We start from the raw sequence: 26,424 nt of genomic DNA, 5'->3' as shown, positions 1-26,424 counted from the left end.
AGGATGGCCAAGGCCTCAACCCTTACTGGGGAGCGGCACCACCGCGGCCACGGCCGAAGCCACCACGGAAAGAGGGGGCGAACTCGCCGGGGGCACCGCCCTCCTTGCCGCCCTCCTCGCGGCGGCGGTAGCCACCCTCACGGGGAGCACGGGGACGACGCTGCTCACGGTCCTCACCGCCCATCATGCCGCGGGGAGGAGCGTGGGAGCGCTGCTGCTTGATGTGGGTGGCGGGAACAACCTCAGCGGGGAGGTGGAGCCACTCGCGGAGGTAGTCAAGACCCTCGGGGGTGAGGGTGTAGTAGTAGTACTAGTTTCATTAGTAACCTGGACAAACAATTACCACTTGGAGAATGGATCCAAAGACTCACCTGCCACGAGAACTGGGTCTTGAGGAAACCGCGGGAGGTCAGAGACTGGCAAGCCTTGATGACGAAGAGGTTCTTGGTATCAATGTCACCGTGCTTGGGAAGGTTGAAGTCCTTCTTGGCCACGAGCACACCCTCTGCAAATACAGTCAGTCAATTGTTCATATTCATATCCATCTCGGTTTGTATCAGCGCGATTGCGGCGTGTCGAAGCGAGGGAGATCGTAGCGTCGGCGAGGGTTCGTGATTACATACCGCGGAAGAGGTACTCGTGGATCTTCTTGCGGTCGTCCTTGGGGATAAGCCTGCCGCATTGTCAGTAAAATAGCATGGAAGCGAGAGAAAACAGTAAATCTTACATTGTCGCGAGTTCCTGGTGCAATTCGGGGAATCGCTTTGACAATCCAGAAAATTAATGGGTGATTTAAAGAATCAGGACGAGTGGAGCCGCGTGAAGTGGTGCGAATATGATATTCCTCTCCGGGCACCCTCTTTAGGGTTGGGGCTCTAATAAGTCACGTTACCTCAGCAAAGCCTGGGTAACCTTGGGAGGTCACATGACCATATTTGTTGCTGACTGATCAATCATGTCACATGACTCTGCCTGGACGGCAGGATGCCCCGTGATCTCCATCCCATCTTATCGCCGTCACGCCTAGAGTGTTCGCAGATCTTCCCAAACATCTTCTTTGCTCGCGCATCCGGTTCGAAGAGATCTTCCTACCTATACCTCAAGATGGCATTGCCAAATGTGAACATTCTGCTATCGTCCTTCCCTGGACTTTCGCTACCGACGACCGTCTCGTTTTCGCTGGCGTCAGCCTCGACAATCTCAGATCTGACCGACAAGGTCGCCTCATATCTCCCGTCTTCGCTTTCTCTACAGTCACTTATTCTTACTACGACAAACAACAAACAAATCACCCCCTCGTCTGATCCCCTGCGATCTCTCTTTTTCACCCGCGATGGCAGCACCTCAGACACCTCGGCTCTTCTTCCAGTCCGCCTATCTGTTCCCCTATGCGGTGGTAAAGGTGGATTCGGCTCCCAACTTCGTGCTGCCGGTGGCCGTATGTCCAGCAAACGCAAGCGCAACCAAGGCGACAACAACAGCTCCAGTCGCAACCTCGATGGCCGCCGCCTGCGTACCGTGAATGAGGCCAAAGCCCTCGCTGAATATCTCGCCGTCAAACCCGAAATGGATAAGAAAGAAAAAGAAGAAAGACGCCGACGATGGCAGGCAGTTGTGGATATGTCCGAGAAGCGACAGGATGAAATTAAGAATGGTGATGGGAAGCAAAAGGTCGACGGGCAGTGGATGGAAGACAAGGAAGAATCCATTGAGAAAGCGCATGAAGCGGTTTTACAAGCGATGAAGGATGGTGCATGGACCGACAACCTACGAGACGTGATCCTTGGCGGCTCCAGCACAAGTGCCAGTGAAGGCAGTGAGCATGTGACATCCTCTAGCTCAGACGAAGAAGAAGAGCAAGGTCCATCGTCCAGCTATGCGGGTCCCTCTGTCCCAGCGCCGAAGCCTGCTGCTCGACGTTTCATTGGTTTCGATGACGATGATGAGTTTATGAGCGACTCTGAAGAGGAAGAAGAGGCAGAGCCTGAAGGCAAGGGCAAGGGCAAGGCCCGCGCCTAAATGTATAAAACCAACATCAGGGTTATGGGTTACGACGGCGTTTATGCGTTATCTTAGTAGGGTATCTTCTGGGCGTTTGGGTTTATAGCGAGGTTCAATGTGAATAGTTAGTCCTACAGTCTCGATCTTGGAGCAATAATCAAGCAGCCAATTGAATGCTCGCGCCACACATAATGGTCTCGGTAATTGAAGCCGCCGTAGACAATATATACGTTATCAGCTAATGAAGATGACTTTAAATCAGCTGGAATTTCACTTGAAACCAAGATTCCCAAGAATAAACCCATGTCTTCATGTCTAGTCCTGAAAGGTGCCCACCCAAGGCAGGGCGACCCAGGGGACGGCGGAAGTCTTATCGATAACACTTTTCTCCGGCAGAAACTGGAAAAAGCGTGGCACCGCGCGAACTTCGTCTTGCGACAACATCCATCATGTCGGCCTGCTCTCGGGGCGCGCTGTCTAGGGCCCTACGGCTTGATGTTCTGCGACTGAGGCCGAGATATCCTCGTCAACTAGCGCTCACAATACCCTCGTTTCGCAGTACACCCCCAACCGCAAGCTCCATCACGCGCCACGGCCGACACACACCTCGTCTCTTTTCTACTACGCGCTTTCAACGAAAAGCTGCTATCGAGAATTTGACGGATGTTATACCCGTATGCTGCCCGGGGTGTGGCGCTTTTTCGCAAACAGTCGAGCCAGATGAACCGGGCTACTATGGCGCGAGCCGGAAGCAAACTCGGAAACTCCTCGCCACCAGACAACAAGCAATTGAAGAACGGAGCACAGAGCTAGGATCCGAAGGAATATCGACTATTCAAGACAGTCTCCCTGTGGATGATCCCCATGGGAATGAGGAGATGGTGGCCCCTCGGCCTATCCAAGGTATTTAATCAAGCCAACGTCACTCTCACTGTCCCTACGCTAATCCAGAATTAAAGAAGGTGCACTATTGGAGGAGGCTGAAAATCCGGACACACCGTCTCTAGAATCGCCAACCCGAACTACCCTTGTCTGTGATCGATGCCATGATCTCATCCATCATAATAAAGCGATTGCCGCGCCCAAACCAGATACTCTTGCGATACGAGATTACTTGAAGGAATCCCCCCTATAAAGACAATCGTGTCTACCATGTCATCGACGCCGCCGACTTCCCCATGTCCCTCATTCCACGAGTTCACGATGCACTGTCAGTTAAGGGCCAGCGCTCATTAAACCGACGTGCCTCACACGAAAAGTACCACGGTGGTCAAAAACTGCCTAGTCTCAGTTTCATAATCACACGTTCGGACTTGCTAGCAGCAACAAAAGAGCAGGTGGACTCGAAGATGGAGTATGTCCGCAATCAACTTCGTGCGGCTCTTGGAAGAGCAGGGAGGGATATTCGATTAGGCAATATCCACATGGTTAGTGCGCATCGCGGATGGTGGACAAAGCAGGTTAAGGAAGAAATTCGACAACATGGCGGTGGTATCTGGGTTGTTGGAAAGGCAAATGTGGGAAAGAGCAGCTTCATCGAAGCTTGTTTCCCCAAGGACCAGCGGACCATCGAAAACATGGCCCAATGGATTGAAGAGCAACGAGAGAGCGCCGAAGTCCCGAACCAGCGACAGGCATATCTACACGATCCCAACAGCATTTTACCCCCTGCGCCCCGTGAAGACCAATTCCCTGTCCTTCCGGTCGTGTCTTCCATGCCAGGAACAACGGTCTCGCCCATTCGCATTCCATTCGGCCGTGGCAAAGGCGAGGTTATTGACCTCCCAGGTATGCAGCGTGGCCAGCTCGAGGACTTCGTTCGAGATGAACATAAACGGGATTTGATCATGACCAAGCGAGTAAAACCTCAACGCTGTACGGTCAAACCCGGACAATCGCTTCTGCTTGGCGGTGGACTCATACGTCTCACTCCCGTGAACCCGGATCACACACTTCTTGCTGCTTGTTTCATTCCCATTGAAACCCATCTTACGAAGACCGAGAAGGCAATTGAAATTCAAACCGAGCAACGAGCATACCCCGGCACAGTTTTTATGAGTGAAGGAACTGGTAGCACCATGAAGTCAGCTGGGAAATTCGATCTGAAGTGGGATACTACCCGTTCAAATCTACCCACATCTGTTGCCAAGGCAGTAAAGGATCGCAAAATTCCCATTCCCCAGCTGCCATACCAGGTTATGTCGGCCGATATCCTGGTGGAGGGCTGCGGTTGGATCGAGGTCAGCGTGCAGGTTCGCGCCAAACGCAATGCCGAAGAGCCGCCCATTTATCCCCAAGTCGAGGTTTTTACCCCGAACGGCAAACATATCGGATCTCGCGAACCAATGGAATGCTGGAACTTCATCGCCGAGAAGCTTAAAGCAGACCGACGGAAGAGACCGCGCATGCGATACCGTTATAGTTAGACCTGATCGGTAAACCACACAACTGTACACTACAAACTAGCATAGCGACTGGTGTTTTATTGCCTATGGATACTGTAATTATACATCAATCTCTGTCATTATTAGTTTTCTAGCAATGTTTGTCCCAGTATGTGCTCTCGTATCCCCAATGTATTGGATCGCAGCCGGGGGTCCCCACTGGCACTGCTGTGGAGACCTTCCAATGATTCTCCCGACTGCCAAAGCTCTTTGCTTCTTCCACCCCCGCCGATCCGGTCCTGGTGAAGAATTTCCAACTCTAAATCTTCTCTTTCATCTACAAGATTGTACAGGTAACTAATTCATTTCCTGGTCATGAGCTCTCTTTAATTTACGACTCTGGACCAGCCAGAAGCCGCAAGTACAACAAGCAAGTTGCGTCACCGCCTCTTTCAACACACGTACTTTCTAACCAGGAGAATGGAGGAAACAGAAGAAAAACTCTCTACATAGACGCAAGATGTTATCTTCTCGTGCTCTAAAGAATGTTCAGCAACTGGAGCGTCCCTTCCGGTTCACTCCAACCCCGGATTATGACCCTCAGACGAATCCTCAAGGTCTTATTTCATTTGGCATGGCAGAGAATGTGAGTGTGCCTGTCAACAAAAGCATCGGAGATTGTTCTACTCACCATTTATCAGAGACCAATGAGGTCTGAAATTGTGAAGTATATCAACGAGAAGGTAGTCACCCGTATTTTCCGAACACACCATTTTTTCCATGATGATCTCCGGGGGATCTAACATACTTCTAGGTCACGTTTACACTAGACTCAGTCAGCTACCGCTCGAGCGCAACTATAAATTCTCGTCTTCCGGGTATTGCCGCAGCTCATTTAGACAAGGTCTTGAGCACACACTCTCCAATTAATCCGGAACATGTTTTTGTCGCGGATTCTCCGACGTCTCTGGGCAACATACTCGGCTTCAACCTCGCTGAGCGGGGGGAAGGAATTATAGTTAATCGCCCCGTTTATGGCCGCTTTGAGCTAGACTATGGTGTCGAGGCTGGTGTTGAAATCGTCTATGCCGACACCACAACTGATGAAGCTTTTACGCCGAACTCGGTGGCTAAGTACGAGCAAGCTTTGATTGAAGCCGAGCAGCGAAGCATCAAAATTCGTGCGGTACTCTTAGTGAACCCACACAATCCTGTCGGTATGTGCATTCTATTACAAAACATTATATTCCAGGTTTCAATATATTAATCGAAATCGAATCAGGTCGTTGCTATCCCTCTGACACCCTGAGACATATTGCAAGGTTCTGCGATAGAAACAGTCTTCATCTTATTAGTGATGAAGTATACGCATCCTGCGTTTTTGACTCAGGTGATCCTGATGCTGTGCCATTCAACTCGATTTTATCGTTGAATTTGCAGGGTTTGATTGACCCAAACCTTGTCCATGTTCTATATGGCTTTAGCAAGGTGAGTCGAATTTCAAAAAAGGGGTTTGATAAGCTTCGGCTGAGATTCATTCTATGTTAGGACTTCGCTTCTGGGGGCTTGCATCTCGGTTTCTTGGTAACTGCAAACGAGCAACTTCGCAAGGCATGCAAAATGGTTCTGTAAGTCTCAGGATAGACGTTGCAAAATGATTCCTACTTTCAACGATCGTTCAAGACACGCTAATAGAAGTCCCGCACTAGACGGCTCCATGGCGCTTCCCAGGCTGCAATTACGATCGGGACTGCTATCTTAGAGGATCAAGATTTTGTCCAGGGCTTTCTAGCCAAATCTCAAGCTAGCCTTGCAGCAGGCTATCGCCTAGTCACTTCTACACTTCGAGAAGCCGGCATCAATTACATGAAAGGAGGGTGGGTATTCTTTGCATATCGGGATCTTTGTGTGTCAGCTCTAATATGGCAAACTAGAAATGCGGGTTTCTTTATTTATGTCGACCTGTCCCCTTTCCTCCCCGACATTAACTGCTCGGTTCAAGAACGCGAATTTGCCCTAGCACAGCAGCTCCTTGATGAAGGTATCTTCTTACATCCTGGGGAGGAGCACTCTAAGGATGCAGGCTGGTTTAGGCTGGTGTTTTCAAATGACGAGCCCGCTTTAAAGGAAGGGCTGAGGAGGTAAGATTGGTCATCCATTGTCGTATTTTGCACTGCCATTCATGGTTTTAGCTGACCCTGCAATATAGGATGTTGCGTGCTTTAAAGCTATAAACTTTGTAGCATTTTTTTTTCTTTCTTTGCAGATAAATTTGAGTTAATGATGGCTTAAGGAGAGGTAATAGATCAAAGTCTGGGGGATCTATTGGGCCCGGCAAAGGACAACCTTACTTCATACCGTCTTTATTTTGTAGGCACTTGAAAATAGCCAATACGCCAGAACATGTCAGTTTCCAAGGTTCACGTTTCTTGAAACCAATAGTTACGAGCTCTGATAGTTCAGACCCAACTCGCGAGAATCGAGTTTTCCATTGTAATACTATATTTTGCTTAATTCCGGGGTAGGCAGGTTTAAATTGCTTAGTAATCCAGGCTCTCGATAGAGGATATAACCATATTGACAAGTTTGATTTCTTGGATATCTACCAACACGCGCGGCTAGAAACCTTCCAACAGCCAGCTATTATTCAGAATAGCTTCATAGCTAGTGGCCTAGTACTAGTTGATGCAGAACGAGTGCTTTTAAAGCTTAATATCTCTCTACGAACGCCTACACCACCAAGCAGCCGGCTAAGCAGCAGATCTAGCCAATTTATACCCAAAACACCCAGAACTGTTGTTTAACTATAAAAGCAAGCTTTAATGCTTAAAGATTTGCTAAGGCAGCGGTCGAATAGCCCTCCTAGCCCATTAAAGACTATGCTAGATCAGATCATTAAGGGCCACTGTATAGCGCTACACAACACTGTACTACTAGTTCAAGAAAATGCAAATCTACGCACAGCGAATAAAAAGGTGGTTAAGAAGCGTACTCAGTCAACTAAGCAGATACCCTGCGAAGAGGCTTTGACCGTCAAAGAGGGCCTACAGCTACTTACACAGCTAGATTTGCCAGCAGAAGCACCTACAGTAGATTCCAATGCACAGGGCGAATTGCCTATTCAGGCAGACCAACCAGCGAAGAGGGCTCCGCCTAGGTATAGTAGGTGTAGGGAGATTGGCCACAGGATCAATTCATATAAAAATCGGTATATAGCTGAATCGATAGGCGTTGTGTCATAGCTTAGCTATCCGTACACGTGACTAGTCAGATATCTCTCCCTTAGGGAGAGGGGACAATAGGATCATCTTCTTCCACACTGGTCTTTCAGACAGTAGATCCCCACAGGAGTTACACGTTGGTTGAGATATCCTACTTCAAAAATTTGTAATGGGGGTGGGTGTTCCGTTCAACCGTATGTTCCGCTCAGCCGTGAATTAGGTTATTGGTTTCTCACACTCGGCTGTATGTGGCGAATTCCCGAGGTAACCATCGGAGATCCAAATAACGACAAACCAATCAATGTTTTGGAGATCAACCCAGACAGTGTATTGTCATATTCCCTGTATCGACATTTCATGCACCTCTTGCCAAGAAATTGTAACACCTAAGACCAAAGTACCTCCTCCATTTTATTTACCCCTCATTATCACCCATCGCAACTTCGAAAATTCCAAAATTATTTATTCATCAGAATTGTCTTACTTAAGAAATGGCTACCATGTCGAATTTGCTAGTATCGGCTGCGGTTCCAGCCTTCAAATGCCCAAAAGGAACCAAGATGCATATCCTGGATCTGGGTATGCTGGAAGCAGACGAATCATGGTTAGCCAAAATTGAAGATGGGTCACTATTAATTCTCACGATGTTGTTAGGATTCTCCGTGGTGCAAATACCAGCAAATTGAGTAACCTTAACCCGACGAACAAGCGACGCGAGCTAGTGTTGCTTTCAGCTCTTATCGAGCACCCCGATGTCGGTCTTATTCTTTATGACGCAGGCTGCGCAGAAGATCTTGAGGTGGTATGTGATGGCTCTCCCCTAGAACTTCCAGATTGCCACTGATAACATTCTTAGGCATGGCCGGCTCCTTTAACCGATGTTTTCCCACGAACTCAGTACTCTGAAGCGCAAAAACTTCCCAACGCAATTAAAGCAACCGGTAACGATATAAAAGATGTTAAAGCAGTGATCATAAGTCACCTTCATCTCGATCATGCAGGTGGACTTGAGCATTTTGTCGGCACTGATGTACCAATCTATGTTCACGAGGAAGAGTTCAAACATGCCTGCTGGGCTATTGCGACCCAGGCTGATCATGGTGTCTATCAAGGACATTATATGCATTTAGAAAAACTGAAATGGGAAACTTTTACTGAGTCTGAACTGGAACTTTTCCAGGGCATCACCCTTCTTCATGCACCGGGTCACGCGCCTGGACTCTGTATGATGCAGGTCAATCTTGACAATGACGGTACTTTCATTTGGACTACTGATCAGTTTCATGTGTCGGATAATTATGAGCTCGGCCACCCCCATGGCGGTCTAGCAAGGGATCACAACGCATGGTACCGCAGCCTCAATATGACTCGACGGCTACAGAGGTTGTACAATGCTAGACTCATATATGGCCATGACAAGCCAACCACTCTCAAGCTTCTAAGTGAGAAGAAGTATTTTGAGTAAATGCGATCACATTAGATAGTATCTTGAAACTTCTTCAAATGATGAATGGAATTTGAACTATTTCAAGATCCTCGTAGTTGCGTAAAATTCGAATACTGTTCATTTACTCACTATATTCCTTCATAACAGTTGGTATCACCAGCTTCAGTCGTGCCAAATCCTGTATTGCCTCAAAGGCAGTTTCAAATGAATCTGCAGTTCCGAAGAATCCCAGTTTTCTAGCCTTTCGCATGCTCAATGAAAGCGGCCAGTCCCCGAGAAGAGCCGAATCCGACATTCCAAAGATTTGAGCACGCTTTTGCTCATCAAATGGATCTAGGACAAGTCCATAATCTTCTGACAACCTTATCCATGCCTGTTGAACTTCTGTCTTTCCAGACCACTCCAGAAGACTGAACGTTGAACGAGTTGTTCCAGTGGGCCCATATCTACCAAAATGTCAGACAAATGGTGAAAGCCGGTTCAAAAGCTCACATACCCTCTGGGAGTATCCACATGTCGACATGTAGTCACCCTGAATTTTGAAGAATCTGCCTCGGGGGGGATTCCATGGAATGCCGAACCAACTAGCAAGGTATGGCCAGAAGCGCCCCCAGGTAAATGACTGTCCGTCCTGTATATTGAATGCCTCGTTGGCTGCCTTGTCAGTCAAGACGGCCCATTCTTCGAAGTGGGCATTTAGTAAGGCAGTGCTTTGACAAAATTCGCGATCCCAAGCAGCATAGTCGCCAGGAAAATCCAGAGGCTTTTTCAAATAGCTCTGAATCGCCCCGTAGATAGCGAGCCCAATCATAAAGTTCAAAGCACCATCACGGACAGCGCCGATAATATATGACGGGCGGACTACATTCCATGCAGCGCCAGTCTCCTCGCAATACTTCGCCAAGGCATCTTCCTGTGGATAATAGAAATTATCTTCCAGTTTAACTCTTGGATCGGACTCAAACGAAGGGTTAGTGGCTGGGCCCATGTGAAAGCCATAGTTTTTAGCTCCTGTCTGAAGCAGGAACCGTTTAGGCCGGAGACTTGTCAGTCTAAGGCCACCGAGGAAGTTGCTCAAAAGATTGGCTTAGCGTTGAGTCAATACAAAGTTTTTATCGTCACAGGATAATCATTCTTGTAACATACAGTTGACTTCAGCCAATGCACTAGCATCCGACCACATCTCCAGGACACTACCCTTTTGCTGAGTCTGCATATAAGAGAAGAAGAACACATGGTCACTATAGAAATATCAGTAAATGTTCTGGGTCGTAGTCGTAAAAGCATATACGACACTGACATTTTCTGTACGTTTTCTTTCAGTCGCTCTGCAATCTGCGCTGGCTCAGAAAGAAAGTCGACTGGAATATGTTTGACTCGTGTCGCGCCCTCGCCCAAATCCTCGAAGAAATTATCAGGCGGAGATCGTCTAGATAGGCAGTATATTTGGCTCCATCGTTTTGGATTAGCAGCCAGAACACGGACCAGATGGTATCCTGAGATTCCGTTTGCTCCAGTCACCAGCGCAGTCAAATTTGTGAGCTTCGACTCATCCGGAAAGCTGGGTAACCCATGCAATGAGCCTTCAGAATACACAACACTGTCAGCAGTCATTTCGGATGCTTTCGTCGGCGACTAGAGAATGTGCTATGTTGTTTACAAAACAAATAGCCGTCTCATAATTCTGAAGCACCAGAATGCTATCCGGGCCATAAGATAATAAACAGCCCCTCTTTTCTATCCCCGCCCTTCTTGGGAGATTCAAATCCTTAGGCGTTTGCTGATTTCTTCGGCTTTCCTCCGCCGACTGATGCATTGCTGCGGGGGTGGCGCGCTCAAATTTCGATTGCATGAAGAGGTCAATGCAGTTACACAGATACGTCAGTATTACATACTAGTAAGAATTATGAGAAAAATACTTTCCTTTCTCTTCCTTTCGGAGTTGAGAGAATACGTGAGTGATGGGTAGTCCAGAATACTGAGCCGATAGCCGTGACGATTAGTATTGAATTCAAGTCGCGCAGTCTCACTCATCGCATCTTAGAGCTTATTTCAAATGCTGATAGTTTGATGTAAGTTGATTTTTCGCAAGGGAATTTTTCACAGACAGATATTTATAAGTCAAGGAATCATGAGGAATCATGAGGAGCACGCGCTAGTTATCCACCTGATAAAATTCTGATAGATGTCTCTGCAATTGTTTAAATGCTCACTACTGCTTTTAAGAATGGGTAAAGAAATAAAATCGATGTGTAGAAAGTCGGTCGCGACAATCGTTCATTTGCAAGGCGATTCAAGCCGAGGATTATATCGCCTTCTATCGTCTTCTGTGTGTGGCTGGCTGAACGACGCCACGACCTGAAGGAACAGATGGTTATCTGTGCCGTTCAATTCAGAATGGTCCATATCACCAAACAAATTTTGGAGCATTTCTGAGTTTTCACAATACTTCAGCTCAGCCACAAGCTGATCTTATGAACTAAAGATTATTACCCTCCCTTGAGAATCGGTTAGATTATAGGAGTTGGTGGCTCATCGGGGTATAAGTAGCATTGATTCCCTACGAGCTTTTCAATCTTCCCACAGTGACAGCCTACTTCTTCAATCTCTCGAATTATTCTGATACTTTCATTCTTTCCAATTTATATATCATCTTTTCTATCTCGGCAGAATGTCGAATACCAACGAGAAATACGTCTTCGGTAGAAGCAAAATGGAATCACAACGGTATCAAAAGCGAATCAAAGCCTGCCAAATCAAGTTTATACCTAATGGAAAGAAAAAATACCTAGACTCGATGCGCAGCACAACTTGCTGGTAAAAACAACACAAAACACTTTGGTTCACCCAACTATCCCGAAGGAAAATGTCATCTCAGTTGCGGATATAGCAACCGGGACCGGGTAAGTCTCCTACTTCGCTACTACCACAAAAATCAACCCCTTGCTAATTCCTAGAAGGGTATGGCTCCGAGATACTGCAAAGCTCCTAGGAAAAATCAATACAACCCAGCGTTACTATCATGGATTTGATATATCGCCTGATCAGTTCCCTGATGACATGGGCGACATCGAATTTTCTGTTCACGATATAACAGCCCCCTTCCCGAAAGAACATTGGAATCGCTATGACTTGGTCCATGTGCGATTGTTGGTTGCCGCTATTGACGAAACTGAATACAAAGCTGCGGTCGCCAACATTCATCAAATTCTAAGTAAGCAATTCGGAAGCATTACTTATATTTCTTCATTTACTGTTTTTCTTCCTGGTCGCTAACCTAGGTAGAACCTGGTGGGTTCCTCCAATGGGAGGAAATCGACGAAGTAACGTACAAGTTAGAAAACAACTCCGTCTTTGAGGAAATTTGGCGATGCTTTGACTCTTCGCTCAAGGCGGAAGGAAAATGTTTCCAAGCATCAGCAAAGGTTCTTAAGGAGTGCATGGCAGCTGGTTACTCTAACGTCGAGCGGCTAGCTTACAGTTCAGACTGGGACTATAACCTTCGTCCTGATACCGAAGCAAGATTTGTTGCAATTATCGAAACGTTGTATGCAAGCCTTTTGTTGCGGTCCGGGCAGGTGGATGATGAGCTAGCAGCATCAAAGCAGGCTGGGGAGCTCATCAAGAAATATCGACAACTTTGTGGGAATGGAAACTCCCCGCCAGTGAAGCTTATGAGGGTTGTTGCTCAAAAGCAAGCCGCTTGATCAAAACTTGAAGGCCGAATGTTATCAGTATCACATAGTCTCTTCTAGTCTCAATACTAAAGTATGCCTTCAAGTTCCAATGATATAATGAAGAAAGAAAGAAACCATTTATTGAGTTATGACTATGACCTCAAGTGCCATGTATACCAGTTCCAACAAAGACGTCCAACACTGCCTCTGTGGCTCAGATTGAGTGGGTACTGGGCCCAGAGTGGAGGAAGCATGTGAATGGGCTGTGATACTTGCGTAATCCTGAACGATAATGTAGCAGCCTTGGAGTCAACCCTAGGTCCCCATCTTCTTGCATGATAACGGTCCAATTACTCCGCATCCTCCCATCCTCGAGACCCTTGGGCTAAAATGGGCCCATATCTAAGCTGTGACAAGAGGGAAACAAATGGAAGCTTTGATTCTGCACGACAAAAATAATACCAACAAGGAGCATTCAGTACGTAAATCTACGCCAGCTGTGCAGATGTCGTAACCCGGCCAGGTCAATCGCCATCAAAGGTAGAACAAACAATTGCAGTGACAGCCCTCGAAGGATCGCGAAAATCAACAGGGTTCGCCCCAGGTAGCATAAACAGATCTTCAAATTTGCAAGGTTAAGATTTTCGGCCTGCGGGATGGATTTAAGGATCCAGTCAAAAGGCTTAGCCAATTTTCTCAATGCAACATCATCCTTGGGGTCGCGAGGCAATGGTGAATTCTAATTTGCTCTCTGGGAAGTAAGACATCCCCTCCACATGATAGTAGTATCTCATAGTTACAATTTGGTCAGTGAATCTGAATACAGATCTCTTCGGGCATAATATTTGGCCAAGCCGATTACTATTCATGTTAATCGTAATTTTTCACCTGTATAGTATACAGCCTTGTCCGAAACCCAGGGGTTCCTGTAATTGTATTATCTATGGAGTGTACGAAGTTTGAAAGTTCGATTGGGGGACACCAGGGAGTTATAAATACTTCTGTCTTTCTTAGGGAAGAGTATTCTATTCATGATCTCTACCACAACTAAACACACTATTCTCCAGGGTTTTACATTTAACCAAGTACGAAGCTCCCCTTCGAACCTTATGCCAAGTTGAATCACTCTCTAACGGTCTCCAGTTCCTTAAATATGCAAATCACCAAGAGCCTCATACTCCTGGCCGCGTGTGCCACGGCAGCCCTCTCCGTCGCAACTTCGGACACCAACGCAGCATCCGAATGTAAAGATCTCGGTGGTGCAATGAGTGTCCAGGACCACGATCTCCCCTCAGACGTCTCGCAGGCCGACGTTCGCAAGTGTGTCGAACACCCTCACGGTCATGATCGTGGCGATCTCAACGCCGGCTCGCTCGCTCCCTTCGGCGACGAAGAAAAAAAAAACCCAACTTCTTCGCTCACAGAGCGCGCCGCTGATGCTTGCTACAATGCCGCTCCTTATGGTTGCTCGAAAGGCTACTGCTGGGCCTCTTGCGGTGATAAGGGTGAGTGGTGCTGGACTGCGAGGAAGGGTGGCTATGGAGCCTGGTATACCTGCAAGACGTTCCATGACTGCGGGTATACCGGTTATTCCTGCGGTAGGGGTGGTGTATCGGGTGGCTGTAGCTGTTAGATTCTTTCTAACGGTCGGGTATGCTTTTAACCTATGTTTCGATCTGTACGACATGTCACTCGTTTAGCTATGTCGCCAAATTTGTCATTTGAAATCTGAAGTTTCTACAATTGAAAAACGTACCCAAATTCTAACTTGAAGACGCTGTAGAAGGGCTAAAAGCCTATAAATGATATTATCCGTATATTCATCCCAAGTTTTCGAAGTGGTCCTTTATAATGAAAATACAAATGCAGCTCCAAGAGCCAGCATTGTCCCCGAAAGTCCCAGAACAGCGCCAAGTCCTTCTCGGCTCGGCTTCCGTAGACTAATATTTCTCGCGACATTCGAAGTGGGCGTAATAAACGAAGCAATGGGCCCAGAGGCACCTGTGCCAGTAGCAGTTTGAGCACTCATAGCTGTAGCCTGACGATCCAGATCAGATTGGTGGTGAATAAGGGTGACCTGAGGAACAACAGAGATTGGAGTAAACATTTCCAAGTCGAATTCATCATAGGTCTCCCAATCAGTCGTGCGGGAGATTTCAGTTTCCGTAGGAAATCTGACAGCCACCGTTGTGACCTCATGGCCTAATGTGTATGGCATTGTTGTCGTCTCATATTCGTAGCTTATTTTGTTCCAGGCTCGGCAGCCGATAGTTGGTGTATAAGATGGGATGATCGAGAAACAATTGCCCGCTATATCTGGTGTCATATGACTAAATTGAGAAGCAATTAGCGATGAGCCTTTTCTAGATCGCGAGCCGCAAATCACAGGCATATCATGTAGATTAGTTCACCTACCTCGGACAACAGAGCGCCAGCGTTTGACTGGGCTCCAGAATGTCTGCCAAAACAGTCGGCGCGTAATCTTCATATCTCCATGGATACCCGTAGCCCGTTTCAACCGTTACTGCGCCCGACATTGTGAGGTCTTCTTTCTCGTCGCGTGCGGCCATTCCTACTGTTTTCCAGCCGGACGGGCAGTATAATCCCGGAGAGTAGTATGCGCCGACGCCGCCACCGTATTTTTTCGTGCTAGTGGTGACTGTTACCGTGGCGGTCGGGGCGCATTCTGGAAAGTCTTCTTTCGTGCATTGGACAGTGTAGGCATGGTATGGGATATCGCGGTCCATCCAGCCTATCTCGGTCCTTTGGTTTGCGGTGCAGCTTGGGGGCTGCGTAAAGGTTGTTGTGAGTGAGCCATAGTTGAAAAAGTGCCAACCCGCGTTATGGAGATAGGGTGAGGTCGTCATGGCTAGTATATTTGCTTGATAGCTCTACCAGGTGTTCATAACGTGAAAGATAGACGGAGACTTTGCCTTGTTTATTATGTTGGTCGGCAACGAATAAAAGTAGTCTGCAAATCGATTAAGGGGCTACGGAGACATGTGGGAAATATGAATAGAGCCTTAGCAGTTTAGGTGGAGTCAGAAGTTCATTCAATAAGCCTCCGGTAAGTACTAAATTGACTTAGTTTGCTGGGCATGGTTGAATGAGGCTTAAAGTCCCTCGCTTGTGGACGTGCAATCTCCTCCACCCGCCTCGCTACCGGCTTGGCAGGGACCAACCGAGTTCAAAGACAAGGCCTAGTGCTGAAATCGGTTAGTGATGTCTCTCAGAGTCACATAAACAGGTTCAACGCTAAACAAACATTTCTTTCAGCCCTCATCTCCGATGTCGTGGGGCATACGGAGAAAGGATGAATGGATGGGAGTGGTCAACTGCTGGCTACTATGGATCGAATACGCTAGTCCACTCCCGGAGCACTGAACGAACCTAACTACTACTCATACGCCAGTCAAACAATTTCCATCTGTCGGTATGTTCCGGATCGACACGATATCGATATCGCTTTCCAATCTAGAACCATGAAATGCATTTATTTTGATTTTTTTAGCATAAGCTCATAAAACATGACTCTTTAGGAGGACAAGAACATTTATGTCCCAACTTGGACAATAGCATATCTACTCAACGTTGGAGAAGATGAAGGTAGGCTGGCCAGGCACGGCATTCTCAGCTTGAAGACCCTCACGCTTCTCGCCAGTACCAACAACCTCGCCAGTCTTGCCACCCTCATCAACGGCAATAACCTCGACCAGCTTGTAGCCTGAGGTACGCTTCAGACCGTCAAGCATCTCAGCAAGAACGGCGAATTCGTCGAAGGGCAGCTTGCGCTCAAAGACGTTCTCGGGGGTCTCGCGGCCATTCACCAGGCGGCGCTTCAGGGTTTGAACGAAAGGCATGGCCTTCTTCATCTCACCAAGTTTGCCGACCTTGGCGTTAAGTTCTTTGTCGTTGAATGAAATGTTCAGGGCATCGAAAGCATCGCGGACGAGGTCAATGTACTTCTCTTGCCAGACGGGGTACTTCTTGGCAGCGAAGATGGTGAGCTGCTTGGGCTTGCGCGGGTCGAATGCTGAGGCCTTGCCCTTGGACAACTTCTTAGCGAAGCTACCCTCGGAGGACAGAATGTTGGATGCAGTTCCGCGGACGTAAGCCTGAGCGGCGGAGAGCTCGTGAGAGGGCTCGGGCACAACAGGGAACCTGGCAAAGTGAATGGTCTCGGGCTGTTGTTTAGTTAGTATTGGGGGTCCGAAATGTAATGGTGTTGGGTAGATAGCTGACCTTCTTGAGAACCTCGAGCCAGATGTACTCGGACCAGTGAGGAGCGATGGGGGCCAACATGAGCGCCTGCAACTCGACGTAACGAAGGACAATATGCTTGTTCATACCAATACCAGCGGCGATGGCAGCCTCACGGTAGGAGTCACGAGCGCTGGTGAAGTCATACAGACCAGACTTCAGGGCGAGCTTGAAATCAGTGCTGGTAGATAGGTTAGTCGTGAATCACATTGGAGAATTCAAAAAGAAGCTTACTTTTGGTAGTGCTTCTCTGTCTCACGGACCAGGCTGTTCAGCTCGTTGTCGAACAGCTTGTCAGCGAAGGCATCGGCCGGGCCGGTACGCAGGGACTCGTCGTTGGCAACCTCCTGGATCCAGTCCTTCAGGGTGTGCAGACGCAGAATGTTGCTGTTGGCAACACTCTCCTCAAAGTTAGCATCCTCGATGGAATCTCCGGCGTCTGCAAAGGCTACTCGCGTTGCGATAGCACCATATTTGTCCACAGAATCCTTCAGAGTCAAGAAGTTACCAGTGCTCTTGCTCATCTTCTCGCCGTTGAGTAGAAGGTGTCCATTAGCCCTGACGCCTCTTGGCCAGACTTCGGGCGGGAATAGAGCAACGTGAATGTATAGGAAGAAAGTCAAGTGGTTTTGGATGAGATCCTTTCCAGAGACACGGACGTCAAGAGGGTACCAGTACTCGAACTCGCGGCGCATCTTTTGCAGGGCCTCCTTGGAAATGCCACATTTGGAGATGAGATCGTCGCTAATCTCACGACGTGTGAAGATATAGTCCCACACCTCGTCGATCATCTGGTCGGCAGTAACGCCCAGGGGACCAGTAGTCTTACCGTACCGGTCACCGTGCAGAAGCTGAGCGATAGTGTAGTAAGCCATGTAGACGGTACTATCACTCAAGCTCTCGACCAGGAACTGTTGATCCCAAGGCAGCTTGGAACCGAGACCATAAGTTCGGGCACAGGCCCAGCGGTTCAGCCACGACAGGTTCTTCTCGAAACCATTCTTTGTCTCGTTGGAGTAGGTGTTCAAGTTGTGCAGGACGTGATTTAATGTCTCCTTCTGCCACTCGGCATCGTTCTCACCGTAGTTCAGGAACCACTGGCCGAGGTAAGCAACAACACAGTCGTCGCCACTGCGGCTGACAACCTTGCCCATAGGGTCGGCAAAGGGGAAGGCATCGCCGCTCTCAATGAGAGACTTGCGGATCTTGTCCTTAACGGCGCTGACAGGCTCACCCTTGAACTCGCCCACAATCATGGTTCCCTTATAGAAACCCTCCATGTAAGCAAGCTCCTTAGCCTGAGCCAGCTGGGTAACATCCTTGGGGGAGTTGATCTTCAGCTGCTTAACGAGAGTAGGGGCGGTCAGGTTACCGTAGGTAGGGGTCTCGATAAGGGGGTGGATCTCCTTCTCGGCCCATTCCTTCTTGATGCCGTAGAAGTCAGCCTTCTTAATCAGGTCCATCAGAGTGGCATAGTCGTCAGGGCTGTCAGAGGGAACAGAAGTCACAACACCGGTACCCTTGGTAGCAGAGACGCCATCCATGGGCAGAATGTATACACCCTCAGTGTGGAAGGACAGGGGAGCATTAATCAGGGTACCGACAAAGTCGGAACCGGGGGCCTCGAAGACAAGAGGCAGCTCGTCCTGGGACTTGGGGAACTCGCTGAAGAAGTGGCCCTGGAAAGCCATGTTCCAAGCAGCACGCTTAGTCACGACGATATATTCCTTCTCCTTCAGTTTGAACAGGCCGTAAGTAACCTTGGGGCCAACAAAGCAATTTGTCTGACCATACATGGTCTCAGGGCGAAGAGTTGCGGGCACGAAGTATACCTTCGCGTCATCCTCAATTTTGCTAGCCTTGACAAGTTCAGCCACCTTGGGCGACCACTCCTTGACCTGAAGCTTCAGAGCAGTGTATTCCTGGGGACCAATACCCTCACCCTCAGTTCGATCATGGTCCATACAAGGCTGGCCGTCCTTGGGGGAGTAGATGGTGTATCTTTGGCCGTACATGATCTTGTTGAGCTCGTGCAGTCGGTTCATCTGCCATCTCACAAAAGCGTCGTAGTACGGGTTGGCATCGGTAGTGACGAATTGACGGCGCCAGTCGACACGAGCACCCATGCTGTCGAGATCACGGATGGCAAGGGGCGGGAAGTGTTGCAGCCAGTGGTTGGCATCGGCAAACTTGTGAATATCCTCCAGTGGAACACCAATGGCCAGCATGATCTGGAACTGGTACTTCATCTTGACGGTCTTGGCAGCGGCCTTGCTCTTCTTGCCGGAGAACTTCTCGGCTTGCTCCTTAGCCTCTGGCTTGGACTCCTGGGTGGGAGCAGAGGGAGCGGCGGCCTCCTCTTCGCTGTATCCTTCGAAGTTCTGTCCAAAGAGCTTGACCTCATCGCGCAGCTTATCCGCACAAGCCTTGATGGGCATACCAGTGCAGTGGAATCCAAGAGGGAACAGGGCACGCTTGCCCTCCATGCGGGCAAAACCAGTCATGAACTCGACCTTGCTGGCAGTGAAGGCGTGACCGGCGTGAAGAGTTCCATTCATATAAGGATAGGCCATTGTTCCGAAAAACTTGGGGTGCTTCTCGCGCATCTCGGCGGGGGTCATGGAGCCTTGGGGGACCTCATCGAAGGAGGGGGCGTCGACTTCGAAAACCTTGTTGGCCTTCCATTGTGCCTGGTACTTCTTCTCAATTGCGATCAAGTTGTCACGCTTCTCGGTCTAGAGTCATGTTGGGTTAGCAACGGTCATGAAAAAAAAAAAGCGGGTGCAATGCGATGGAGGGGGAGGGGTAAGTCAACATTTTCGAGCTTGAGGGTGTTCTTCGAGCTGTTGCTCGGGTCGAGCTCAGCGGATGCAGCGGCGGCCGCCATGATTGTAATTCAGCAGGAAATGCCCTAATTGCAAGAGTCCTGAGGGGCAGGGAACAAATATCGCGGGGTCCACTGATATAAAATCGATTGTGACTCAGGACGGTAAGGCGGCCGTATTGTAAGACTACAGCGGTAATCAAAGGCACGTGCCATATGCAATAGTAGTACAAAAACAAGATCAGCGAAAGGAGATGATAGAAATTATGAATGCAGAGGTAAATTTTAATCTATTTTTTTCCAGTTTGACAACCCGGAACTTCAAAAAATGCTCAAAAAGTCCAACTTCTGCCAAAGAAACCATCCGTACGGCTGTACTTGCCGACTCTCTCACGTGACAATTATGCCAGAGCAACTTCGCGGCGCCAGAGTTTCCGCAACAAATTTCCCCAGATCTCCGACAAGCGCTACCAGCTCCTCCCAGGCCAATAATCAAAGGGGTCTGCCTATCGACACTCCCTCTAATACCCGCCGGTCTCGACATTCTCCTCGCAGCGGAGCCAATCCTTTTGTGCCACATTTGCCAACATGGTCAACCTATTCAAGCGGATCCGGAAGCTGAAGACTGTAAGTGCAACTGACGATGGTCTACGGCTTTCAATTGCTTCCAATGCAATTATTACCTTAGTAAACAAGTGGCTAATAATTTTTTCTCATCACAGAGGGTAAATTGTCCCCGTATCTCCTTGTTGATTGTTTCTCCAAGCCTTCAATTCCGATATCCAACCCAACCCATTAAACTCGTTCAACACACTGGGCCCAACCAGAGACCCCAACCAGCATCAACATTTCTAACCTCAGTTTCACACAGATTCTCGATATCCGAGTCGGAACCGGTGCCGCCATCCTCCCCAGCATCGCCAATGCCTCCAAAGAATTTCCAGCAGTCACCCGGCTACACCTCACATACGCGCAAAAGATCTATGGCGGCCACCAAGGCGCGCGGCATTTCTGGCGCAACTGCCTCCCACGACTGAAGTACTACAACCCGGGCATTCCCATGACAGTAAAACAGACAACGGACCAAGACATCCCAGCCACACTCTCAATCTACTTCGCGGACCGGGTCGGCAGCACCGCGACATCCATCGCAGGCTCAAAGCAGATCACCGACAAACATGCGCCGGCCCCCGGCACCGGCGAGAAGATGGCTACCGTCAACGTCAAGGATCTCACCTACCAGGAGATATGGAACCGCGTGCAGGCGTCCACAAATGCAAGCGAGGTCCCGGCCTCAGAAGAGGATGTGGCCGAGGCGAAGAAGTTTGCTGCTATCGATGAGAAGGCTGTTCACGATCGGGAGCGCATACGGGCTAAGCGGCAAGCGAAGAAGGATCAGGAGCGCATGCTTGCTGAGGCTCGTGGCGAGGTTGAGAAGACGCAGACTGCTTAAGAGATGCAGCGTCGCCGTTCTTGTTATCGTTCTCCCTGATTCGGAGTTGGTTGTGAATCTTTCTGGTCCTCCTTTTCCCCGGTACATCCGTCGAGGGTGTGGAGAGGAGACCACTTGTAGCATAGCATCGTTGTTTTCCTTATGACTATGTACTATTTTTGGGAATAATTATTCTCGTGTCTAGGACAGATGCGGATTGTAAAATTGGTCTTGCAAATTTTTCATTTATAAGTGGTATCAAGTTAGACTGTAGAGCTAAGCAAGGTCCAGCGCTTATACAACGACTTGGACAATTCGACCATGGCCATGATGCTGGCTGGTACCATCCTCATTTGACTTGTGGCTTGCTAGTAATTGAAGGTCGTTATAAAATCACAGGGTAGAAGTAGTATATATCCAATCTCAAAGGTCAGTATTCAAGAATTGGAGAAATAGCCTTATATACATCGCAGTAGTAAGACAATAAGCAAACCGTCGCGAGTCGTAGAGCCATCCCAAATGAAGTGGCTTAATGCAAGGCGCTTGAAAAAAGAAGAAAAGAATCCGACGCAGTTTCTATGCATTATCCGGATTGTAGCTGGTCTCTCCCAGCATGCCCCCATTGGTCGCGGAAGGGGTGGGCGATATTGAGTTCGCTCGACCTCCGGGTTCAGCCAGTGTTGATGGTCCTGCCTGGGAGTGTCCTCCCGTGGCTGCTTGCAATCTTTGGTCTAAAGCCTTAAGGGCCAGAGCCCTTCGGCGCTCCGCCTCCTCACGCTTGCCTGCACCCCTCGGTGCTGCGCGCTGGTTGCCCAGGAGAGTCGGTAGGCCGGCCTCGCCTCTTGCCAGTACTTGCTGGTTACCCGAGGCGATATCATCGTCGGAGAATGGTCGGATAATCTTGACTAATACCAACAGAGCGTAGATCTGGTCGGTGACAAAGCCGATCGGGGGTTGCATTATGTCAGGGAAGAGACAGGCGAAGGCGAAGGTCTCGCTGGCGTCGCCCTTGATTCCGAGGCCAGTGGTCGACATGCCGGTGAGATCAGGCTGGCGTTTGTAGAATCGCAAGTACGTCCAGCTGGTGAGGAGGCCGAGCCAAGCCAAAACAAGGGCGGTGTCGGTTCCGATGATGAAACCACTCAGGGTGTTGAGAAGCAGGAACAAAGCCGGGAAATGCTTGACACGCATCCTAACCATGCCTTTGAGGATTGCGACGGTGTGTTCAGGGACGAGTTGCTTGAAAGCGACGAGGAAGGCGCCTTGAATAGAGACGCCACCGCAGATCTGGGTCAGACTGTCGCGGAAGGGGTTAGGATCTCAGATCGGGACGCATATGGAAATGGATTTTGGGACAGGACGAACGATCGGCTAGAGGATCCTCCAGCAGCACCCCATATCAAGTAGATAGGGATTATCACGGCATTCGGAATGAGCGTAACAGCGGCAACAAATTTGCTAAACTCGCGAGAGCCCCAGGCGCGCTCGAGGTATTTCCCTCCGTAGAAGACGGTCGCGGCATTGAGGAGAACGGTGAAGATGTTCTGTTCGACGAAGGTGGAGGTGATAAGAGTCCAGGGGTAGTAGAAGAAGTGAGAAGGGACCAGGGTAAGGTAGGGAATGATTGGAGTGGTTTGGAGGCTGCCGGCGGAGGTGTCAAGTTGGCGCCAGCGAGCGATATTGTAGAGGAGTGAGAGGGTGAGCAGGCTGACGAGGCAGACGCGCGTGGCCGGGGGGATATGGACACGGAGCGGCATGTTGGGACGCGGCGACCGCGGGGGGAATGAGAACCAGTACGCCTGGGGACTTTGTGTGATCGGGGGGGGGATTGTTGCTGGGGGTTCTCAGCTGAGGCGGTCAGATGTATACCGCAGCGGTAGGCGTGGTTGGCCGTGGTTGGCCGTGGTTACTACTACTACATAACTAGTACTAGAAGTATAACTATGTGTGAAGTACACTAATTATCGAGAATACTACTCGTATCCATGGATAAATTCTATTTGATAAGCTTGGCTTATACTACTAGTACTAGTGCTAGTAGTATACATATATACTAATGGGCTAGGAGTGTGGTGATTTGAACACTATATGGCTCCTAGGGCTGGTCCTAGTCTCGCGGTGCCTGCTTAAAGCGGCTCTTGGCGTATGCTGGAGTACTAAGTTGTACTAGTTACCTCAGCACTACCGTAGTCGTAGTAGTAATACTCCAGGCTAGCATAGACACCAGTCTTAGGCCCAAGTATGATACTACTAGTACTACTAGTACCTAATATACTTTGACATATAACTATAACATATATACTAGCCACAGGCAGTAGCCAATTTATATAGTTGGTACTATGCTGTACCATACTCCTAGTGGAACCCGACTCGCTAGGCGCCCCGACCACCAGATTTGCCGCCCTGCAGAGTGACCGGGTGCGTGCAGACACGAGTAGACAAGTACTACCCGCGGGCATGCTTAGCATACAATCCTCCATACTACTTAGTCCTTCCACGATCGGCAGCCCCGCTAGCCGCCCCAGCCACAGTACCACCCTAACTAGCCACACTCTGCGGCTGAGCCAAGCGAGCGATTTGCCTCTGGCTCTGGGGGTCTGCCAGGTCTAGTCTCCAGAATTGGTCTTGCTCCTACTGGTCCTGGTTCGTGGCTGGTGCGCTTAAGCTCTTGTCACCGGGAACTTGAATGTTCAACCCTTCTTCCCTTTCTTCCCTTCTTCTTCCCATATTCTGATCTTCATGTTCCACGATCTCGGTCCCTACCCCGATCTCCCGTCTACATCTTTGATCTCCATCCTGCCAACATCACCACTTCCCTTCTCTTCCATCTCTCTCTTCCAACCTTCCAACCCCCCCTTTTCTGCCGGACTCGGCTTCCGCCCGCGTTCCTGAAGCTCATCTCCACGCCTCCACTTTCGATTTTCCCTTCAGGCGTTTGACCTTCCAGCTTCCCTTCGCCCCTGGCATGGTCGGCGCTTTGAATGGTCGCACATGTAGTCATGGCACAACCCGACCTTACCTCCCATCACGTCAACTACTTAATATGGCGGTATGTCTTCCCTTTCTTCATCCCCCGATTCTCCAATTCCTCCGATGCGCCTCCCGCAGATCTAACCCGCTTCCCCGTAGGTATCTTCAAGAATCAGGTTCGTAGCGCGGCCACCCTGGGATCACCACCACCATCCCATCCCATTCCATATCTAACCAACCCTCTTTTTTTCTTCCAAACAGGTCATGGTGATGCTGCTGTCTCTCTGCAGCGCGCATGGTTCCCGGATCCGCAGAGTCTTCCCTTTGCGCGCCACATCAAAACCCATGCCCTGGTCTCGCTGGTCCAAAAGGGCCTGCAGTACCACGAACTGGAGTCTTCGCTTGACAAGGTATGTGCGCGCGACACGACACTTTGGAGCCGCCTTCTCTAGTTCAACTTCGTCCTTTTTTCTTCCTTTCGCATATCTAGGCGGCTCTATTAATTACACAGACCTAATTGGATTTCTACAGGAGGGAAACCCCATTACTTTCACACCCACTGACTATTTTTTCGGGCCGGAGCCGTTCGAGGCCAATGCCTTGAAGCGCCGGGATGACGCTGGCACAGACCATCCGGCGGAGCCCGCGCGTGACCGCGTAACCAATGGACACTCACTTGATGCCAGGCCGCGCAAGGAGACGAATGGCGATGAGTCTATGGAAGTGGACGATGAGAGCAAAGGCTCTGTGGATGGCGATGGAGATGTGAGCATGGGGGCCGAGGAGCAGGCCCCGGAACCCACCCTTTCAACCGGCAGCAGCGCCGGCGTCCAGATCTCCCCCGCCAAGGCCGCCGATTTGGCGCCAGACACCGCCCTCCTGCACGCCAATGATCACGTGATGACCACTCGCTGGCGCCCCCGGGATTCGACCCTACTCGTCGCTGCTGGCGAGACCTCCTGCAGCTTATGGAAGCTATCATTATCCTCGCCCCCCGAACAGAATCGATTCCTCGACCTGAAAGGCACCAGTGCCTATGTATCCGGCGTGGCCTGGGATGCCGTTGGCTCCAAATTGGCCGTGGCTACCATCCGCGATATGGAGAAGGGAGCGATTACCATGTATAATTCCGAAGGTAATGTTGTGGATCTCCTTCCTGATCTCCCACGTTTGATCAGTGGTCTGCATTGGTCCGACGATAGTCCACAGTTGGTCGTCGTTGCATCTGACGAACGATCTTCGGAATTGGCTCTTTGGGATGACAGCCGCCGGCCGGATGTGTACCCTCCCCCACAGGCCATCGACAGTCACGTCTATGACTTGGCCTGGTGCGGACGTAATCTGGTTTTCGCTTGCGGAGATGGGGCTGTCTACCAGTGTGAAGTGGACAGTAACATCCGCCTGACCAAGACCTTCAATTCTCGGGACACCGACACCGCTTGGGCTTTCGTTCGTTCTGCCCACACTTCATCATACTCTGTTGCAGTTGCCGCAAGCTCTACAACTTCCTCCATTTGGATTCCGACACATGATATTTTGATTGAAAATGCCCACCAAGATGCAATCACCGCAATTGATATTCGACCTGCAGAACCACATTCACAACAAAACTCCACAATCACAATCGCCTCTTACTCGATCGATACCTTTGTCCATGTCTGGGAAGTGGACCTCGACTCGAAACAACATAAACGCATCCACCGCCTGCGCCTAGGTTCATCAACCCCTGCTTTAGCTGGCAGCTTCTCGCCAGACGGATATGCTCTCTGCGCAGTGAGTCAGGAGAAGCTATTCATTTGGAATGCCGAGCGTGGCGGGGAGCCCATGGCCACATGGACGGCTCCCAGCTCAGAACAAGTTAAGGAAGACCCCGATCACCCCACGAATGGACAGAACGGTCATGCAGCACCGGTCCCCGATCGAGATCTATCTTGGGATCACGACGGCAAGAAGCTCGCGTATGGCTTTGGCGATCAGGTAAACGCACTACTCCCAGGAAAATTCTGCGGATGCTAACTCTTCTAGATGGCCATCGTCAATCTTCAGCGGTGACTAGGGTAGCTGGCTCTCCCATCTGAACGGTTGGGCACGTGCTACTACACAAATTTTAAGCTGTTCCCTTCCCTCCTTTCACTAGCAGCAATATGTTGCTATTTCTTTGTTCTTACGGGTGCGGCGAAGGGCCATAAAACCGAACTAATTGATACC

The 26,424-nt window shown here is 49.5% G+C and overlaps 13 protein-coding genes across 13 annotated transcripts; 8 read left to right on the top strand and 5 right to left on the bottom strand.

Moving 5' to 3' along the window:
* Positions 1–22: 22 nt before the first annotated feature.
* N7481_009915 (40S ribosomal protein eS10) lies at positions 23–933 on the bottom strand (the record flags this gene model as incomplete). Its single annotated transcript, XM_057269134.1, has 5 exons — positions 23–310; positions 372–505; positions 624–673; positions 728–762; positions 931–933. 5 exons carry the CDS (start codon positions 931–933, stop codon positions 23–25), a joined length of 510 nt encoding a protein of 169 aa, XP_057119811.1.
* A 51-nt stretch (positions 934–984) lies between these two features.
* On the top strand, positions 985–2,019 carry N7481_009914 (telomere maintenance SDE2 family protein; the record flags this gene model as incomplete). The annotated part of the gene is made up of 1 exon (XM_057269133.1): positions 985–2,019. The coding sequence occupies one exon, from the start codon at positions 985–987 to the stop codon at positions 2,017–2,019; it is 1,035 nt and encodes a 344-aa protein (XP_057119810.1).
* Positions 2,020–2,450: 431 nt separating this feature from the next.
* Positions 2,451–4,427, top strand: N7481_009913 (uncharacterized protein; the record flags this gene model as incomplete). The annotated part of the gene is made up of 3 exons (XM_057269132.1): positions 2,451–2,904; positions 2,961–3,035; positions 3,139–4,427. 3 exons carry the CDS (start codon positions 2,451–2,453, stop codon positions 4,425–4,427), a joined length of 1,818 nt encoding a protein of 605 aa, XP_057119809.1.
* A 478-nt stretch (positions 4,428–4,905) lies between these two features.
* N7481_009912 (uncharacterized protein) lies at positions 4,906–6,530 on the top strand (the record flags this gene model as incomplete). Its single annotated transcript, XM_057269131.1, has 5 exons — positions 4,906–5,031; positions 5,200–5,602; positions 5,638–5,873; positions 5,934–6,013; positions 6,095–6,530. The coding sequence occupies 5 exons, from the start codon at positions 4,906–4,908 to the stop codon at positions 6,528–6,530; spliced, it is 1,281 nt and encodes a 426-aa protein (XP_057119808.1).
* A 1,567-nt stretch (positions 6,531–8,097) lies between these two features.
* Positions 8,098–9,071, top strand: N7481_009911 (N-acyl homoserine lactonase family protein; the record flags this gene model as incomplete). The annotated part of the gene is made up of 3 exons (XM_057269130.1): positions 8,098–8,210; positions 8,261–8,408; positions 8,463–9,071. The coding sequence occupies 3 exons, from the start codon at positions 8,098–8,100 to the stop codon at positions 9,069–9,071; spliced, it is 870 nt and encodes a 289-aa protein (XP_057119807.1).
* Positions 9,072–9,174: 103 nt separating this feature from the next.
* N7481_009910 (uncharacterized protein) lies at positions 9,175–10,667 on the bottom strand (the record flags this gene model as incomplete). Its single annotated transcript, XM_057269129.1, has 3 exons — positions 9,175–9,453; positions 9,550–10,068; positions 10,350–10,667. 3 exons carry the CDS (start codon positions 10,665–10,667, stop codon positions 9,175–9,177), a joined length of 1,116 nt encoding a protein of 371 aa, XP_057119806.1.
* Positions 10,668–11,724: 1,057 nt separating this feature from the next.
* N7481_009909 (class I SAM-dependent methyltransferase) lies at positions 11,725–12,760 on the top strand (the record flags this gene model as incomplete). The annotated part of the gene is made up of 4 exons (XM_057269128.1): positions 11,725–11,780; positions 11,846–11,956; positions 12,011–12,267; positions 12,339–12,760. The coding sequence occupies 4 exons, from the start codon at positions 11,725–11,727 to the stop codon at positions 12,758–12,760; spliced, it is 846 nt and encodes a 281-aa protein (XP_057119805.1).
* Positions 12,761–13,883: 1,123 nt separating this feature from the next.
* N7481_009908 (uncharacterized protein) lies at positions 13,884–14,363 on the top strand (the record flags this gene model as incomplete). The annotated part of the gene is made up of 1 exon (XM_057269127.1): positions 13,884–14,363. The coding sequence occupies one exon, from the start codon at positions 13,884–13,886 to the stop codon at positions 14,361–14,363; it is 480 nt and encodes a 159-aa protein (XP_057119804.1).
* Positions 14,364–14,576: 213 nt separating this feature from the next.
* On the bottom strand, positions 14,577–15,597 carry N7481_009907 (uncharacterized protein; the record flags this gene model as incomplete). The annotated part of the gene is made up of 2 exons (XM_057269126.1): positions 14,577–15,060; positions 15,146–15,597. The coding sequence occupies 2 exons, from the start codon at positions 15,595–15,597 to the stop codon at positions 14,577–14,579; spliced, it is 936 nt and encodes a 311-aa protein (XP_057119803.1).
* Positions 15,598–16,311: 714 nt separating this feature from the next.
* N7481_009906 (leucine--tRNA ligase CDC60) lies at positions 16,312–19,877 on the bottom strand (the record flags this gene model as incomplete). The annotated part of the gene is made up of 4 exons (XM_057269125.1): positions 16,312–16,914; positions 16,973–17,171; positions 17,225–19,725; positions 19,806–19,877. 4 exons carry the CDS (start codon positions 19,875–19,877, stop codon positions 16,312–16,314), a joined length of 3,375 nt encoding a protein of 1,124 aa, XP_057119802.1.
* A 525-nt stretch (positions 19,878–20,402) lies between these two features.
* N7481_009905 (mitochondrial 54S ribosomal protein mL61) lies at positions 20,403–21,267 on the top strand (the record flags this gene model as incomplete). The annotated part of the gene is made up of 2 exons (XM_057269124.1): positions 20,403–20,441; positions 20,686–21,267. The coding sequence occupies 2 exons, from the start codon at positions 20,403–20,405 to the stop codon at positions 21,265–21,267; spliced, it is 621 nt and encodes a 206-aa protein (XP_057119801.1).
* A 555-nt stretch (positions 21,268–21,822) lies between these two features.
* On the bottom strand, positions 21,823–23,003 carry N7481_009904 (rhomboid family protein; the record flags this gene model as incomplete). The annotated part of the gene is made up of 2 exons (XM_057269123.1): positions 21,823–22,543; positions 22,612–23,003. The coding sequence occupies 2 exons, from the start codon at positions 23,001–23,003 to the stop codon at positions 21,823–21,825; spliced, it is 1,113 nt and encodes a 370-aa protein (XP_057119800.1).
* A 1,242-nt stretch (positions 23,004–24,245) lies between these two features.
* N7481_009903 (WD40 repeat domain-containing protein) lies at positions 24,246–26,268 on the top strand (the record flags this gene model as incomplete). Its single annotated transcript, XM_057269122.1, has 4 exons — positions 24,246–24,396; positions 24,478–24,626; positions 24,748–26,193; positions 26,242–26,268. The coding sequence occupies 4 exons, from the start codon at positions 24,246–24,248 to the stop codon at positions 26,266–26,268; spliced, it is 1,773 nt and encodes a 590-aa protein (XP_057119799.1).
* Between the last annotated feature and the right edge of the window lie 156 nt (positions 26,269–26,424).

This window comes from Penicillium waksmanii, assembly GCF_028829765.1.
Source record: "Penicillium waksmanii strain IBT 27052 chromosome Unknown utg000008l:1.0-5622682.0:1.0-5626561.0, whole genome shotgun sequence".
NCBI classification, from domain to species: domain Eukaryota; kingdom Fungi; phylum Ascomycota; class Eurotiomycetes; order Eurotiales; family Aspergillaceae; genus Penicillium; species Penicillium waksmanii.
The sequence above is the reverse complement of the archived record's forward strand: the minus strand, read 5'-3'. Positions and strand labels throughout refer to the sequence as shown.